Raw genomic sequence first — 18,764 nt, forward strand, 5'->3', positions numbered from 1 at the left:
GCCACCAGGGTGCCAGGGAGCCTGTAAAGTACCCTTAGGGGCCAGCTATGAGACTTGTCCAAGCTTTCAGTCCTGGAGTAATGGGAAATTCTGCAAAACAGATACCCTGCCTATGTGGACCAAAGAGATAAAAGGGCCAAATTGAGCCCTGTAACAATGCAGCAGCACTGTTCTTGCCTTCACAACACTGCAAGGGTTTGTATTTAGTTTTTAAACAAAGCATTAGATATATTGCAGCCTTCACACAAAATGATCACTCAATCACTGAATTATCACAGCCACTCAATTATCACAACCACTTAAGGGAATTCTGTAGTTTATGCAGTATTTTTAATTACTCAGTATAAAAAAAGGCCCAATTGTGATCTAAGAAGTGACAGTTTGAGAAAATCTTATAAGAAACAAGACTTCTCAAGCACTGAATTGTTATCAAGGTTTTCCGATCTGCAAGAACAGTGAAGAAGTGAAAATACATAATAAGGAATTTTACCAGGCCCAAACCACAAGGCCTTGGATGATGATACACTGTTTGTAGCAAGAAAATCATAATGTATCTCTATTTAGCATATGCATGTGCATCTATTTGCTCTAGATGCATGTATAATCAGCCCTAGTATAAATTAGAAATCATATGAAGGATTAAACATCAATTGCCTGTCCTCCCACACTTCCCATCCCTCTGCCAGGTCCTGATTAAAACAGAAGGCACAGTAGCAATGGTTGGAAACAGACTCTGAAATGGAAATAAGAGGGGAAAATAGCCATTTTCTTTTTGTAGCAAAATCTATAAAAGCCACACTAGGATTGGACTGTCAACAAATACCACTCTATTCTGAAATCAGGAAATCCTGATGGTTTTAACAGGATCTAAAAGATGCAGAAAAATAAGGATTATTAAAACTTGAAGATATGGCAATTATATTTGATGATGGAAGTCAGTGTTATGCAAATAATTGTTTTAATATTTCTCAGGCATCCCACATATTATAACTCTTTCTCAGTGACTAGGAGGGTTTCACACAATCTTTAAGTGTAATCTTTTGCTAGCTTCACCATCTGGGAGTTCACAGACAGCATTTAATCTTATTGGCTTTTTCCCAAGAGACTTACCGTAAGTCTGTGACATGTGTTTCTTTTAACAATCAAATTTGGGGGTTATTTTGCTTTTGACTGTGGCTTAAAATAACCCATTATCAAAATAACATTAGGGAGATCAGGTCTCCAGAGAGCAACAGCATCTTTTATTAGAATAGCTGACAGAGCTCAAACTTTGCTTGATGCTTTCCCCAAAGTATATAGAAACTTCTTCAGAAATTAACAAATGCAGAAAACTTCTAATTACATACAGATAAACCATAAAAAAACCCAAAGTGCTGGTAGAACATAGGACACCTCATCAGACAAGAAGAGCTCTAGTTGGTGAGATGATGCAAGGGCAGACTAGGAATGAAGGGGGGCAAAGAAAGAGAGCAGAGTATAATTACAACTCAGGCCATAAAGCCATCATACTTATCTAGGGATATCCCTACCATTATGCATATGTGTATCTCTAGTTTTTTTCCATTATGCATATCCAGAAGAGTTACAGTAAGTTTGATTTCTCAGATCCATTTTTTTACGAGATTTTTCTTTGTTTTGTTCTGGATTTTGGGGGGATTTGTTTTAAAGTATCTGAGAAAAATCATGGCCAGGAAGATATGAAAATAGTGTTCCAACCCTTCACCATCTGTCTGGAGCAGTGTCTGGGTGCAGAGTCACCCACACAATCCCTACTGCTCTGGACAGAGTCTACTATATTCAAAACATATGTAAATTTCAAAATTCCTACAGCTCTACCCTCCAAAGCACTTACTAGAAAAAGTGTTGTCTCCACACAGGGCGAGGGGGTGGAACTGGATGATCGTTAAGGTCTCTTTCAACACAAACCATTCCACGATTCTCTGATTCTATTCTAGCACAGCTCTGATTTTGTTGTTGTTGTTGTTGTGTGGGTGAGTTTTGCTGCCGTTGTTTTACTTTTTTTGGTTTTGGTTTAGTGCATTGGGAGTTTGTTCCTTACAAGGATTTTGGTAAGACCGATGGTATTCTGATGGCTCAAGAACTAAGGGCAGAAAAGGAATGTGAGTTTAAGGTGAGTGCAACACCAGTTGCATATAACATTTCGCTACTGTTTCAGATGCCTGCTAGTTCTGGGGATAAGAATTTCTTGCTCTGTGGTCAAACCTCAGTAATTTGACAAGGTCCAAGAAATCAAAGCATGATGAGAACTTCCTTGTCCCCTAATGCTCCAAAGGTGAAATGGACAGCACAGCCACACTGGGCATCACAGACTACAAGCTGGCTCAGGAAAGCAATATTGTACCTCTTTAGACAGAACTCTTCCATTTCATGTTGGTTGGCCACATAACAAATAAAAAGGAATAATGATCAACATTATACACATAATATACCTGTCACACTACAAGATGAGACCAGCTGAAAAATAGAGCAACACGGTTTTTTTATCTCATATAGTACTTGAGTCAAGTGGCAGCACTCTTAGATATAATTAGAAGTTGTCAATTTTATTCAACTGTTACAAACAAACAGCATGAGACTTCACAGGAGCAATTTCATGGGAAGGGCCAAAGGAAAGTAATATGCAAAAGAAAACAAAACACTTTCAGAACACAATCAGTGCCTGCTGGGCACACTGAATAAGGAAAAGCTTTGTTTCAGACAAAGACCAGGGTTTTGTTTTCTTTAAAAACCTGTCTAAAACGCTTTTTTTCAAAACATCATCTAATAGGTCCTTACCAACACGTACAGATGAAATCTATACTCTCAGCCGTGGTGTACATTCCTCAGCTGCTAACACCAGCTAAGGCAGCTGCTCACACAGGAAGCCCCTGTTTGCAACAAGGGAACACTAGTAATGGTCCTAGACTTCAAAAAGTTGTCAAATTCTTGTGTTCAGATTTCTAGACCAAGGTCCTATTCACAGCTAGGTGAGTGGAAACATTTCTTTAGCTACATCGTCAGACTACTCTGCCATTCAATGGACATACTTCACTCTTTTGTAACAGGAACTGCATCCATGAAATATGGGGGACAAGAGAGAGAGAAGTCAGCTTTTCAGTCACATCACCCGCTTCACCTCCTTCTTCAGAAGATCTGAACACCTCCTACACAGCTCATGGAGAGATTGTGAGAAGTCAATGCTTTCTGTAGCATATCCTTCCCATCAGCTGCAGACCACCACAGACAGATCAAGTTCTCACTCCACACCCATGCAATCACTGGCCTCCTTGTTCACAATCAAGCTACAATAGTAACATCACTGTTGCAAAATGAAAGCTTTTATACCTCTGCATCTCTGGGCAGCAGAGCATAAGGTGAACAGACACAGGCAACAGGGAGGACCTTTCCTACAACCCATCCAAAGTTGATCAAGGGTACAAACAGCTTACCCAGCTACCTGGAAGTATATTATTTCTAACACTTCAAGTTATTGTTCAGATTTCACATAGTTTCCTAAAACAAGTTGGAACTCTTTCACCTTCATTTTGAGCCTCCAATCACACTTCTTCCCACAGCCCCACAGATGCACATTTAATTAGCTAAATTTGCAGAGTTTACCAGGTTTACTTTGCCGACCAATACTGGATGAGTGCTGACCTGCAGATACGCATAATGCATTTTTCCCTGTTTCAGACACAGAACAATAGCTTATGAAGAAGTTCCAGCAGGAGCATTCCCAAAAAAGCTTATTTTGTGCCTCATATATGAAAACTCTCATCTCTTTCCACAGATTCCTAACATGCTTTTAACTTTGGTTAAGATAAGCTCTCCGGCAAAATGCTACAATAGCTCCATATGTGACTCAGGTCCCTCACTGACTGCACTGTGACACACTACTGCAAGTGCCTTTCTCTGCACAGAAAACAAATCCCACCTTTTGTAATTCCTTGAGAGTATAGCTACTTCCTTGTCAATACTTTAGTTTCTCCAAGTCTTGTTAAAGGCCTCACAAGGGAAAGAGTTTTCAGATTCCATTCTTATTTTCAGTTACCACCACCTTGCCACTCCCCCAGACTGAGCTATTTGTTCAATGATTATTTATGACTAATCCATTCACTAATCACAGACCTGTCATGCCTTGTAACCTGCCTGAAACAATGCTGGCTTGTTCACTGTAGCAGGATGTACACTTGACTTTTGTGAAGTCTTTTTCAAACAGTAATCTTGCAACACTGGGGAAAGCAGTATAGAGCTCCACAGCATCTGTGATGCTTCTGAGGAGCTGAGGTAGCCTTCCTCAATTCTTTTCTGGGGAAAAGTTCTTACTCTGGAATACCATAAAGTAAGCACATTCATCTTTGAACAAAAATAATTGCCTCCTGCAACGTTTAAATATACACTTCTAAAATGAAAATACTGCCCACCATTAAAAGAGCTTTTTTCTTTTTTAAAGGAATTTCTCCCCATGCAGAAAAACTACACACCACTTTTGGTAGTTTGTGTGGCCACTTTTGTTTTGTTGCAGTCTCCATGGAAGGGCCCTCTCCTACCTTTTGGTATTTCCTCTGTGTACTGGTCTTGCCTGGGATAGAGTTAAAATTCTTCATAGCAGCTTGTGTGGGGCTCTGTTTCAGAACTGTGCTAGAAACAGGGTTGGAAATATAGAGATGCTTTGATTATGGCAGAGTAGGGCTTACACAGCATCAAAGCAACCTTTCTGCTTTCTCACTCCATCCCACAAGTGAATGGCTTGGGGGTGCACAAGGAACTGGGAGGGAGCAGAGCCAAGACAGCTGACTCCAACTGATCAAAGGGATATTCCATACCATATGGCATCATGCTGGCAATAAAAGTTGGGCCTAAGAAGAAGGAAGGCAGGGACATTTCATGGCTGAACACCTGCCTGCCCATGGGAAGTGGTGAATGAATTCCTTGTTTTGCTTGTCTTGCATGTGCAGCTTTTGCCTTACCTATGAAACTGTCTTTATCTTAACCCATGAGCTTTCTCACTTTTACCCTTATGATTCTGTTCCAAGTCCCATTGTGGAGGAGTGACTGTACATCTCCTGGGACTTAACTGCTGACCACGGTTAAACCAAAACACTCTGGATTATCATTCCAAACAACAACAATAATCAACTTCTGGAAGAATTTTCTCAGCAGCTCAGTTTATGCCCTACTAATTGCACTGCTTTCTGCTGCACAGGTGGGAATGAGAGAAGAAAGAGGTGATTTCAGGAATGAACCCAACCATGGCAGAGCAATCTCCTTAATGCCCAGTAGACACCTGTCATGCAGCAAACATGAAAAAGTTCTCTATTTCAAAGAAAAAAGAAGAGTAGGGGAAGAATTTAGGTTTTCAAGATACCCGTCTTTAACTTCAAATACCTTTAATCCAGGGCCTTGTGGCTTCCTGAAACAGGAGACTCTGAATTACATCTTTAACAGACTTCTTCAGAATGTCCTCATGCAATGAATTCTGCCTATATACTCTAAGTGACACAGATAAGCATTATCTTTACTGCTGTTTACAGCCTTTCATTTTCTGTCATAGGGACGTCTACTCCTGTTAAACCTCTCGCCCAACACAAAAACATTCAGCTTGCCTTCAGTGCTCTCTCCTGGCTTTTTAGGCTTCAATTTTGTTCCCCTTTTTAAACTCCTCTATGTCCCCTACTTTTTTTTTTTCAGTCATTACTCCTCTTTAGCTCTGCCTATAATTAAGGGTGAACACAGTCTCAATGTGTTTTAAATGTATACTTTCTAGAGGTAACCTATCTTCTACTATCACATCCTGCTTTGATCGTAACTGTATCTTCAGAACAGGTACCTGTGTAAATTTATAGGATTAGTATTGTAACATTCTATTGCTACAGCATCATCTCTCCCAAGCATTTGAACTATTGTAACAAGATCAACACTTGAGGCAACTCAACACAGGAGATGGGAGTGAATAATACTCCTTTTCAGTGAATTTGCTCTCCCCTTGCAATTCCTTAGGAACAGAACCAAGCAGCTTGGCCAGACACCCTTCCAGCAGCGCCTGCACACTCTTCCCTGGGATTCTGGGGAAAGCTGCCTCCAGGACCTCCCTGCCCCAGTGTCACTGCTGCCACATTGGCAAGAGGACATGAGAGGAGGGGGAACCTGACAGGAAGTCAAGGAAAAGCCTCAATTCACACAATTTCTCTAAACTGAAGAATCTCACATTTGCTGCTTGACCAAAAAAAGCAACAAGTCAAGTCTTTTGACCTCATCCTTGACAGAGCTCTTCACTACAGAGGGTTCAGGCAGTATTTGACTTCAAGACTAGGCACACTTATTTTGAATTCTCCAACAACCAGACAAGACACAAATAAGGTATTTCCCTGCCTTCTCCCTTGTTTCCCATGGAAATAGAAAGCAGGCTGAGCTGCTGAGGGTGACACTTCCTTCTCCCTAAATGATGGCCATAAAGAGCATAGCACCTTTAAGGACAACTAATGCACTCAGGTTGTATTTTGCCTTTCACACAAGAGGGTGCTGCCCTCTGTCCCCAGAGCAGTGTGCTGTCCATGCTCACACTGGCACAGGGCACAGCATGCTCCACTCTTGTCATGGGGGCTTCTGCTTCTGCCCCTCAACAGCATTTCTAACAGTTCACATTGGCACTCCCACACAAGTCCATCCTCTCATTCCCTCAGCACTAAAAAGAAAACGATGTGCCTCAAGGGGGAAAAAAGATCTCCAGATCTTTAACTTCAGGTAGGAGCTGTAGCTTTTATTAGTGACAGCTGTCCCCCTGGTCTGCGTTAAACCAGCCATATCACCAGTCCCAGCAGCAGCTGTCACGTATCAGCCGATAACACAATCCCAACACAAACCTCTGGGCTGCAAAGCCCTGAAGAACCATGTGCAGTGCCCATGTTTATGCACACACACCTGAAAGTATTATGCTCATTCCCTCTTTACATTTACATGCTCTTACTTTCAGATTTCTGTATTATGCTGTGCAGCAAGAACTAGAAATTTACTGCTGGCTATGAGAGTTTCTTCTCTTGATTCTAATGCTTTTTCAAAAGACAGATGAGCCAAGTTACCAAAATAGTGCCTTCTTCCCCACTATGCAAGCACTTCACAGAACTAGCTTGTGATTTAGGAATCTCTAAAACCAAGCAAGAATGGAATTAGAGCTAATCACATTAGCCTATAATTTTTTTCTCCTTTAAAAGCAGGATTAAAGGCAGATATAGGGAACTTCCCACATTCCCACACACCAGCTGCATTCTTCCAGACTCAGCTTGCTGAACAGCTAATAGAATTACCATCCACAGACCCAGGATTTTCAGGGATTATTCTGAAGAGGTTGCCAAAAGACCTAACTGGACTGTAATTCCTGGCTTTGCACTACCAGAAAGAGATAGACCTTAAAATGACATTGAGAAGAAGCCTAGAGGGAGCCACAGCCTGAAGAAGTTGCCATCTAGATTTTTTTTTAAGGGCTCTGAAGACATTAATTTTAAAGTTTATTAAGAAGAACAACAAAATGAACTGAAAGCCCAGGTCTGCAGATGTGATTAATGAGAGCAGTGACAAAGCAAGGGAGAGGGAATTGCCCTCCAAGACTGATGCTGATGAGCATGTGTTCGTTTTAATGCCGTATCAATTCCAGCATTATGGTTGAGAGCATGTATGGCTAAGTTCTAATCTTCAAATTACTCATGAAAAGAGCTGAAAAACAACTATTTTTTTTTCTTGTTCGAAGGGGAAAAAAAAGAAGGGAAGAAAATTTTCTACTTACATTCTTCAAAATGTATGTCACTCAAACCAAACTTACATAAAACTTTGACCTTTGTTATGACATAAGCGGCAATAATCACTGAGGTTAGCTTTATTATTATTGTTTTCCATTTCCAAATACCAAAATTGAAAGCCATACTCCACCCCCTATGGCACCAAAAATACAATGCAAGGTTCCACTGTACAACTTTTAAACTTTCTAAAGGATAAACGTTGCAAGTTTGAACTCAGGAAATTAGAAGGTTTTCTTTTTCTCCCATTTTTTTTCAAGGATTTGATCTTTCTTAGTCAAGACACCTACAAATAAGGTCAGCAAAGAGAAACAAAAACTAGTTGAGATGAATCTAGTTGCAATTCCAAATTTTAGCATTCATTCATGAAACAAAGATTCCTAATACAAATTCAGAAGAAAAAGTACTGTCTTCAAAATGAGGTTTTAAAACACGCAACCAGCAATTTAAGGACTCCTGCTTTACTGCACTGGCTTCTGCAAAGCACCCCATACTGATGAACAAAAAAAAAAAATCCAAGACCCTCACTCAGCCTGCCAAGGGACTTGCACAGACCTGGAGCCATGGAATTAACAGCGGGACAGAGGGAGAGGCACAAAGCTCTCCCCCGCGGCCACTGAAGCCAAGGGAGGAGCAGAGCTGTTCAGCTGCTCCATGGGCTTGGTCAGCAAGGCAGGCACAGGAGTCTGAACACAGGATTGTGGATTGCCTTTGAAACTGATCGCCCTGAACCTGCTGAAGAAGGACGCTGCTCTCATTTAAAATGGCTGGGCCCGAATCAATTTAAGGGCTGCTCTTCCCAACCAGAGAGAAAAGGGTTGCTGCCTATTATTAAGTTTCACAGTTTCTTGCCCTCTCCTCCCCAGACAGGCAGCAGACACAACGAATCAAAAAGAAAAATGCCCACAACCAACAATAAAAAAAACAACTTCCCTTGAGAGAGAAGGGGAAAAGAAAAGAATAATAATTGTAAAACATATTAGTGGCACTTAGTTGGCAGGGGGGAGAGGAAATGTTGGCCAAACCCACCTTTCCCTCAAACTGTTTCAAAACCTAACAAAACTGATGGGTTAACATGGTGACCTGCCACGTCAGGGATCTCTGATCAACAGCAAGGTAACTTGTCTCTTCACAAGACTTCTGCACAAAATGGAGCACTGCTAAAGTTATAAGAGCTGGAGATGTGTCCTCAGTCCCACCTCCAAAGTAAAACTCCACCAGGGACCAGAATGTTAGTTATGACTGACAGATATTTTACAGCATTACAAACATGCACTACGCATCATCTGTTTCTGAGGAGGTCTCTAACACGTACCTAAAGATAGAAAAATCATACTTGGCCTGAATGAATCAATGTTGGCAGGGAAAAAAAAAGGATCTGCTGAAGAACTTGGCTGGAGCTGGATCTTTTTCGCTCCTTGCAGGGAGTTTGGAAAGCAGAAATTATCATAACAGGACACAAAGGACAGAGAAATAAATCAGGGAAGTCCAGAAGGGCTCACAGTGGGGAGCAGAGAGGAGGAAAGAACTCACCTCTTGTCTGTACCTTTATGCAATGGAGTAGATACACAGAGAGGACAGCACAAAAGGCACTTAGATATGGGACCAGCAGATGAAATAAAAGAAGAAAATAACTGCAAAGACTTTGGAAACAGAGCTGTGCCTATACAGGGCCAATCTCACAGTCCAAGGACATTTTGCCACAGTATTTCTGTAGCAGTGGTACGCAGGACACCAGATGCAATCAAAGCTCCCCTTATTGTAGCAGAATACCACCATGGAAAGCATAAAGGCAACAGCATGTGGTCTTCTACTCTTCCTCCTCCACCTTTTCTTCCTGAAATCAGGCAAAGCTGGCTGTCTCGGATCACAGTTTCAGTGTCATTATTGCTGCCTGCAAAAGAGCCTGAATGGCATCAAAACAATCAGTCAAGATCAACTACACCTTAGGGTAGCACTTTAGAAAGAAGAAAGAGGGAGGGGAAAAAAATAGAAATGGTTATTCACCTTTAAGTGACAGTCACCACCTGGACCTCAGACCTGCTCTCATAAGAGGGAAAAGTGCAGAGCCTACAGGACCTGACATCATTCACAGAGCTGAAAACAAGCTGGCACTGTGACAAGTGACAGTGATGGACAGACATCTTCCCACACCAAAGGAGGGAGAGACTGACCTGATCTTGGGGAACCAGACCCATTCAACTCCTGCTTGTCTTGGAGATGGTGCATTAAGGTCCCCACAAGATTTGGGCCACACAAGATTTTCAGTTCTATCAAGCTGGAGGTTCTCTGCAGACACAGCACTGCCCATAGCCCTCTACCTCAAGCAGCTCTAAACTCCCTCAGAGATTCTCTCCCCCTTAAGCCTCACTGTGTTGAATATAGAATATAATGTTCCTGCACTATCTACTGCACTTGCTAATGTTGACTGCTTTAGCTTGGTGTTATTTTTATCCTTCCCCCACTCAGACTCCAGCAATTAAACCATGATGTGATCAAGAATCACAGACATCCCTTTGGCCGGCTTTACCCTAGCACTGCTTTCCCCAACGAAATACTGTGCACAGTATTTATTTGGAGAATGTTGAATTCTTCAGACAAACATCTGCCTTACATACAGTATTTGGAGGAGGTATCACACCTGCCTCCAGCTATTTTATGAGCTTCACCTACTGAACAGCTCATGCAGCATCAACCACTTAGCAACCATGGCACTTAGAAGCCCAAGTACAGCTGGCAGCATCTACTAGACAGCAAATGTGCTGCTGGATGAGGGAGATAGTGAAGAAGCCAAAAGGCTTTAGTGGACCTGCTGGCATCTCCTACCTGCTGGACTCTCTAATTATCACGCAATGAAACTTCCACCCCATGTCAGTTGGATTTGAGGAGCGTAGTGGCTCAACACAAGCTGGGAGCTCTCTCGCCAGCTCCACTCTCTGTTTTGTGCTCTCAGCACTTGAAACTGTGACCTACTCTACCTGACCTCTGACCAGGAAACCACTCTGGATAACACATGTATTATAGCTGGACATCCCAAACATACCCTACCAAGTAAATGTAACTGGCAAAATGGGAACCAATTCTTACAAGTCACCTTTCTCTTTAAGATGAAGGAAGGAAAAAAATCATTTGAGAAAACAAAAAACACAGTTAAAGTGCTGCTGTCCAATAGGACCTCTTGTATTTTAGCAAGTTCAATCAGAAGAGAAATCCAAGGGGAAGTGGATAAAGATCCAGGATAGATGTAGTTCAGAAGCCTCTATCTCCCTTGCAAAAGCTGCTCCATCACAGATATAGCACCTACTCCAGCCCTGTGCCACAGCAAAGCAGCTATGTCTGCTCTGCCTAAATTATCTCCCTGCATTCATTAACAGCACTCCCCCACTCCAAGTCTTATTTGGGATTCAGCTCACAAAGCTGACTTTAACCAACTCTAAACCCACAAACCATATTTCTTTTTCAAGTGGCACACAGATCCCATCACAGGAATGACCTGTGCTTTGCAGCAGGGCTTCCTTTCAAGGTCAAACTGAGCATGTTTCATTTGATCACATTCACAGGCTCAAAGCAGTTCACCCTGAGGGGCACTGCCCTGTCAGTTTACTTTATGCCATGATGATAACTGTGCCAAGCCATTCCCACTTACACCTATCCCAAGTGATGCAGCTGCAAGAGAGACAAATGAACAAAGCTGGAGTGTTTGCAGGTAACATCTGCTGACTGCGCCCGTGCCAAGAGAGAAGGCTCCAAAGGAAGGCTACCTGGGAGGACACAGTCATGCTCTGGTGTCAGAAGCTAGGACCACACCCAAGCAAGTCCTCCAGAAACAAGTGTGACAGCACTAGCCTTAAGTCTCTGAGGGACTAGCAATATGACACAGCTTTGAGGGATGAATTTCATACGTGTCCCATTAGGAATCACATTTGTGCAATTTTTAATACTTATTTTTTTAATTTAATACTTTTAAATTTAATACTTAAATAGTATTAAAAATACCTGAGCACAATTTACATTTTTATCCTTTTTCTATTTTTTTCCTTTTACCCCATAAGTTCTAAGAAATCAGAGGTCACATAGGAAAAGAAAAGTACGCAACTGAAAAAAAACTGTGTCATCAAAACACAGAACCTAAAACTTGAGATTCATTCTCCACATTCGTATCAAATCTCTTGCCAAAACTTATCCTCACTGCTGCATTTTTTCACTTGGAAGAACCAGTACATTTACACATATGTACATTTTCCCCCAAGGTTATTCTGAAATTATTCTTTGCAGTGCACTTGGCAGATCAGAGGCATTACATAAATATTAGATGCTATAGCATAAGGTCTTACACAAGGAAAGGGATTTTTGAAGCTCTTAAAATTATCACGAGGTTTCTGTAGGCTGTTTTTTATGAACCCAGGCTTTAACAAGAGCCAGGCAATAGACATTAAAGTTAACATTATAATATGCATAGGAGAATAATTCATTCACAGAGGAAGACTGTTCAGTTGTCTCTAGCTACATGTATGGGACTTGAGTTTTTAGTTCATTCATCAGGTCCTACTCATTCTTATGTCAATATTATTAACATATATTAAAAGAATAAATGGAAGTATTTTCATCTAGACAAAGAGAATTGCAAACAATTTTTAAAAAAGTTTAAAAGGAAAGTAATTCAGTATTTCTGTACACATAACCTGACAACCAAACAGAATAATATTAAAAAAAAAAAAAGTATTCCTTTCCCCACAAGTCTCATCATGAAATTTGTACCAAACAGAACACACAAGTAATGTGTTTACCGATGGGGTCTGAGTCATGCTCCCAGGGGAGGGTTAGAAAGACTATCACTTCCAATTCACAGGAGCAGGACTGCCTTCTATTAATAAGAAGCAACGGGGATTAGAATAAGCAATCAGTTGCAAGACCTATGCTATCCTCTCCCAGTATCAAAATATTCAATTTGGGATAAGCATTTTCTGTGTTTTGCCTTACCTCAGCTCACAGACATGCCAAGCTTTCACCTGCTCCATAACATTATTAAAATGCTTAGCATTTGAATAAACAGTTTGGTCTAGACAGAACATGAACGGTAGAAGAATAGTTCTATGTTATCTTAACTCACCAAAGTATTTATGATCACTGAAAAATGCTGGAAAATATTTTAATAAAAACCTCCAGTTAATTCTCAGGTGCATTCATTTGCTACAAACTAAGTAACATAGCATGAGAAAACATGAAGCAATATCATCAGCCTTACAAAAAAATCCAGTACTTTGAGAAGGAGAAAATGTCCATTAACTGCCCCCCTCTTCATTCTGAACTGTAACAACTCGCCACTGTAATAATGCTGTAGAAGGATATGGTCATCATACTTCACCTACAACTCTACATCCATTATGGGTCAGTAGCCACCAACACCACAGAGAAAATGTAATTTCTACTGCAGGCCTGCAGAGCAGAGAAACCAGAGTATCTCCAAAATGTAACATTATGGGAAAACAGCCTGGACTTTGTCTCATCAAACAAAACCCACTGCTGGGATAATAAATTGACTTTTTAAGCCAAGAAACACACATACCAGTAAAGTCAAGTTTTTAAAACCTATTATAATTTGGAACTGCAAAGGCATCTGAAGTGTCATTTAGAATTTTTAAAAAAATAAAAAGGGAGGAAAAATTGCCGTTTGCATGAGGGCCCAGACAACATACAATCAAATCTTTCCCCCTGTCCCTTAAGTGCATTTGATAGTACCTTCTGAAGTTCTCCAAAGAGATGGCAGAAAGGCAAGTGCAAAGAGAGAAGCACGTGACACAGAAGCAACCAGCCATGGTCCCATCCCCAGGATTCATACAGTTTAGAAAAGCAATTACAGTACTGGATTCTGGACTGTAGGAATATACATTCAAAATGGATGGAAAATAACTAAGCTTGTTTTCCTACCACAAAATGCTGTTGCAGTTTCTCTGCAAGTCCAACAGCAGGCTAGTTCTTTGTCATTTGCAAATTTAGCATTTATTTTTTCATGCCATATGTAGTCAAGGGAATTCAACCAGGAGAGGAAGGCTCTGATCCACCCTGTTCATCCTCTACCTTCACAGAGAGAAGAAGATAAAGCAAAATAGGAAAAGGTGAAAAATAATGTTCTGGATAGAGTTTAGATGCAGTGAATATCATCTGTGTCATTTCACATTACATATTCTCTGCTACTGCCTTTAGTTTGCCAGTTACGTTCAGAGTTGAACACTGAGACTGCTTATCAGCAGTGCTGCAGGGAGGAGATCACAACACACTGAAAACAGCACAGGAAGGGACCAAAGACGACACTTCCCTCCCAGTAACAGGGCAATCCAAGCAGAAGCTCAAAAACCAGCTTGTAGCTCAGACAGGGAAACTTTAGAGGAGATCCCAGTGGCCTTGGGAGTGCTTGCACACTGCTTGCAGACTAGAGGGAGGGCAACACATAAATAAAGTGCGAGGCAGGATCCCTCCCTTATTCAAATAAATCACTTAACTTTTCAGAGAGCAGCAAATCTCCTTACTCCTCTGGATTAAAGGCAGACTTAAAAGAACGTTTGTTAACAACTACCCTCTCCCAGGGTCATGCATGCCAGCTAACCACATGCAGAAAACTAAGGATGCTGTTGATCAAAAATGAAAAGTTTATTTCTAAATAAAACAATACATTTAAAGACAATTTAAAAGCTTACTGGATGTGGAATTTGGTTCTCTGGAGCTTGATGAACATTAGACAAACGTCTGTGGTATAAGAACATCTCTTTGAAACATGGCCTTTTGCCATCTTGTATGAGGTGAAATGAAATTCAAGGTCTCAGGGCCCCCATACAAGGAAGAGACAGCAGGACAGCCACTTCAGAAGACAACTTCTAGGCTGCTTACTGACTAAGGAGAGCTGAGTCCCTGTGGGATTCCCACTAAAATGTCAGGAAGCAATGATATTTTATCCCAGCAGCAAGTATGTTTCTGAGGATTTCATTTGCCTGCCTACACGTTTTTCATAATGATCACACCATTAAGAAGGAAAGTTAATAATAAAAAATAAAGGCTAATTTACATTTCACTACATAATATCACAGAGCTAAGCAGGTAATTTAAAAAATAAGTTAAAATATATGAAATTAATGAGCAATATTGCAAAAATACCTGTTACAAAAAATGTTCAGTACAAGAGGAGGAAGAAAGTGGAGTGGAGGAGAAATGCTTGTTCCACGGGGAATAAGTCAGATCAACAGGCCCATACCACACAGAGGTTAGGGAAAAGAAATAGTCAACAGGGTCAAGATGTTGTTTAGTAAGAAATACTAATCCTCACGAATCAAAGAAACAAGTAGAACCCCCTAAAAAACGTGTATTTTGTAGACACAAATGGCTTCAGTCTGGCATGGGAACCAGCTCTAACCCCAAAATGCCTTCTCCAGCTTGGATGAAACACCAGCGTGACAACATCAAGGAACTCCAGTATCATCTGTAAACTGACATGTTTTACAACTACAGAACATAAACATTACAAATGCTTTCCTGAAGCTCAGCCTCCAGGTGACCTATTCTCAGAGCCACAATCTCTTCCTAAAGATAGTGAGACAGATGCTGGTGCCGGGTGAGGAACATAAATCCACTGACTCAAACCCTGCTGTGCAATGGCTCACAACATCAGGGCAGACACAGTACAGGTGGCACACACTCCCCTTACACCTTCTGGGCCAAATCTCCACCTTCTAAGTCAACAACAAACCTCTCATTAGCTCCAGGAAGTAAAAATCCCTGTGTCCATAGGCATCCCAACCAACAAAACACTGAAATCACTTTTGCTGACTTGCTAAAACATGAAAACACAGAAAAGGCAATAGCTCAGGGAAGCTGCACGTCAGCACAGTGCAGGTATGGCACATCTTCTCTTATGTCTTCCAAAGCAAACTAGCAAAATGTGAATTAAGCAGTTGACCTTTGTGTTACATCACAAGCTGCTTGTGAGGACGCTGCACTTCCTCCTAACATTCTTATAAGCGCTCACTTGTATTGTAACAAAAGGTAAACAATTGTTCTGATAGTTTCCTTAATATAGATGGTAACAAAATGCTAAATAATAGCATGAAAGTACTTTATTCCCTGCTTTCCCCAAGCCAACAAACTTCAGAATATGTAAAATCGTAATTTCATCTTCCTGGTACTTTTCTCATTTCTTTTCTCCATGTAACTCAAACATGTTTAAAAAGAAAAACACAGTTTCAACACATATCTCCCAGCAAGTCTTGCAATTATTTTCAGAAAGCCTGGTAATAGCTCCGTATGAGTAAAATAACAACAACAAAAGGGCATATTTGGCAAAATCCAAGTTTGTCCATATTTTCTACTATTTCTTCATTCTTTTTTTATTTGCTTTTGGAAAACAGTGCAATCTTGGTGGCACTGCTTTCCTCTCAGCCTCTCTGCGGGGAACGCTTTGAGATCTTCTGGTTACAGTAAACCCCAATTCTGGAGCATCACATACGCACTTCTGGGAAGAGGGTAGTAACACATTCACTAGTTCTCTAGAACAAGTACCACCTTTCTGGTAGATCTGCTCCACCAGCACTAGAGCCAGTAACTGCAAGAGAAAGGGATGAGACAAAAAAATCGAAACCAACCAAACACAAACAAACAAACAAAAAAAGGCAACAAAAAAGCCACCAGAGACAAAGCAAAAGGGCAACTGCTTTTCACATAGATACCAACAGGAACTGAAAAAGCTAGTGACTTTTTTACGCCTCCCAGTTAACCAAGCTGCTCAAAGCTCAAGAGGGAAGAGCAACAAGTATATGAAAACTATCCTGGTATGTTCTGCTTTCATGACCACCAGAGCCATTTACTTTATCTTCAAACACTCTCATCAAGTTTCATCAACAGGGTCAATGAAACATTCACTTTTCAGCATCCACATTTTTCTGCTCCAACAGTCTCAGGTGAAGCTCATGGGATTGCACAGACCTGGGAGCCAGAGAACCTCCCTTCCACTTTGTCACAAAATTGCAATTACACTTACTTGCTTAAAGCCACAGAACTTCACCTAAGCCGAAAATAGCAGTGCGTACTTATTTTGGTAAAGAAGTGCTTTTTAAAGGACTATTATAGTGGCAGAACAATTAGAGTTTACTTTTAAATATTTATTCTTACAGTTCATGGGGAACTTGCTCAGTAACCTATTCAATTCTTTATTAATCTGAGGAGAACAATCCAATCTAAAATTCTTTAAATCTCCCATTAAAATCTCCCTTTAAATCTCCCACTTCAGCACCCCCAACGATGTAACAACCTTTTAAATACAGCTAGTGATTGCTCATTAACAAAGTGAAGCCTTCACTGTAGTTTTTGCAATAGCTTTTTTGGGAATTCACGTATGTCTGCAGAGACTATACAAAACAACTCGTAGTCTGGAAGGGCTAATTTAGTAACTTCAGTAATCGCTGAGTTGGTAGCAACATGGATGGCCAGACATGCTCAAGACTTAGAAGCAGTAAGAGAAAGAAACCAAACACAGAAAGAACAAACAGAGAGAAACCAAATACTGAATCTTGCACCCAGAATCCTCAAGGAAAACAACGTGCCTACCGATAAAGGCGTCAAGTGCAAGGACATGCCTAGCCTCTAACTACTCCCACTGCCAGCTGGATAAATCCAAAGGAACACTGCCTTTTGCCTGGCTGGCAAGGCTACAACCAGGTCCTGATCAGACACCCTCTAAAGTAAATACCATTATATGAGTGAGTCAGGGCAACAAACCATTTGGAAAGCCCAGCTTGGGGCTAGCCAATGGATTTTTTTTTTCTTTCAGTTTGGAGCTTGTGGTCCTCAAGCACCTCCCCAAACTGGGAAGCACTTTGAGATATATGCGACCAGTCACCATCAGCGAGCACAACGGCTGTCGGGTCCACAGGAAGGAGTTCCGAACCGCACACATTTCACCATTCATGGGCAGCGGGAAGTATTTACAAACGCACAAACCAAACCGGGCTTCCTACCAAAATCCCTTTTTATTCCAGGGTCAAGGACCTAAACTGCTGTTCACCGGCGGGTTCCCCATCCTTGGCCCCTGCGCCCCCGGAGCCGTCACTACGGCAGAGGAGCCCAGTACCGCCCCTGGCCATCCTTCGCCGACCCAGGTAGCGGCCACTCCCGCGGGGACTTTCAAGGGCAGCTTCATACCCGGGCCCCCAGGAATGAGGCACCGAGGTACGGAGCCAGGGCCAGGGCCGGACACACGGCGCGGGGTACGCCGCTCCCCTCCCCCGGCACCTTCCCCCGCCGCTCCCGCTGCCCGCGGCGCCGCGCAGGCCCGGGGCTGCGCTCCCCCGCCTCCGGCAGCGCCGGCCCCCGCCGGGGGCTGCCTCGGCATCGCCGCCCTCCGCCGCCGGTGCGCCCGGGCAGCGCGGGCAGCGGGCTCGGCCGCGCTCCACCTGCTCGCCGCGGCGTACTCACTCCGCGTAGCCCGTGGTCCAGGGCAGGCGCCGAGTGTCCTTGCTGAGGATGAGGATGGGGCGGGCGATGTGGTCGGCGGAGCACTCCACCTCGTCCGGGGACAGTCCCAGGAACTCGGGTCTCCCGTAGGGGAAGCGGAGGGGCAAGTCCGCGCCGCTGCCGTGGTCGGCGCCCGCGCTGCCAGCCATGATGCCGCCCATGAAATTGGCCACGGCGGACTTCACCCGCGTGAGCATAGTACCCCCGCCGGCGGCGGCGGCAGCGCCGGGGCGGCCGCGCAGGGCGGGGAGCGGGGCGCGCCGGCGGGCAGCGCTGCGGGGGCGGCTCCGGCAGCGCCCGCCGCCTTCCCGCAGTGGGGGCGCCGGGCCCCGCGGAGCCGGGCGAGAGGACGGCGGGCTCAGGGGCAGCCGCGGGGCCGAGGCCTCATTGCAGGTTTCCCCCTCCCGGCGCGGCGCTGGGCGAACTCAGCCCGGCGGCGGCGGCTGCTGAGTCATGTGATAGCGCGGCTGGATTCGC

General features: G+C 42.9%; 1 protein-coding gene across 1 annotated transcript in view; it reads right to left on the reverse strand.

Annotated features, from left to right (window-relative positions):
* PPM1H (protein phosphatase, Mg2+/Mn2+ dependent 1H) overlaps window positions 1-18,499 on the reverse strand; it is a 127,654-nt gene extending 109,155 nt beyond the window's left edge. Inside the window, exon 1 of the mRNA XM_066319098.1 lies at window positions 18,249-18,499. Coding sequence (XP_066175195.1) covers window positions 18,249-18,484 — 236 coding nt within the window. The 5' untranslated portion in view covers window positions 18,485-18,499. The remainder of the gene's footprint in view (window positions 1-18,248) is intronic.
* Window positions 18,500-18,764: the final 265 nt, after the last annotated feature.

This window comes from Sylvia atricapilla, chromosome 5 (genome assembly GCF_009819655.1).
Source record: "Sylvia atricapilla isolate bSylAtr1 chromosome 5, bSylAtr1.pri, whole genome shotgun sequence".
Classification (NCBI taxonomy): domain Eukaryota; kingdom Metazoa; phylum Chordata; class Aves; order Passeriformes; family Sylviidae; genus Sylvia; species Sylvia atricapilla.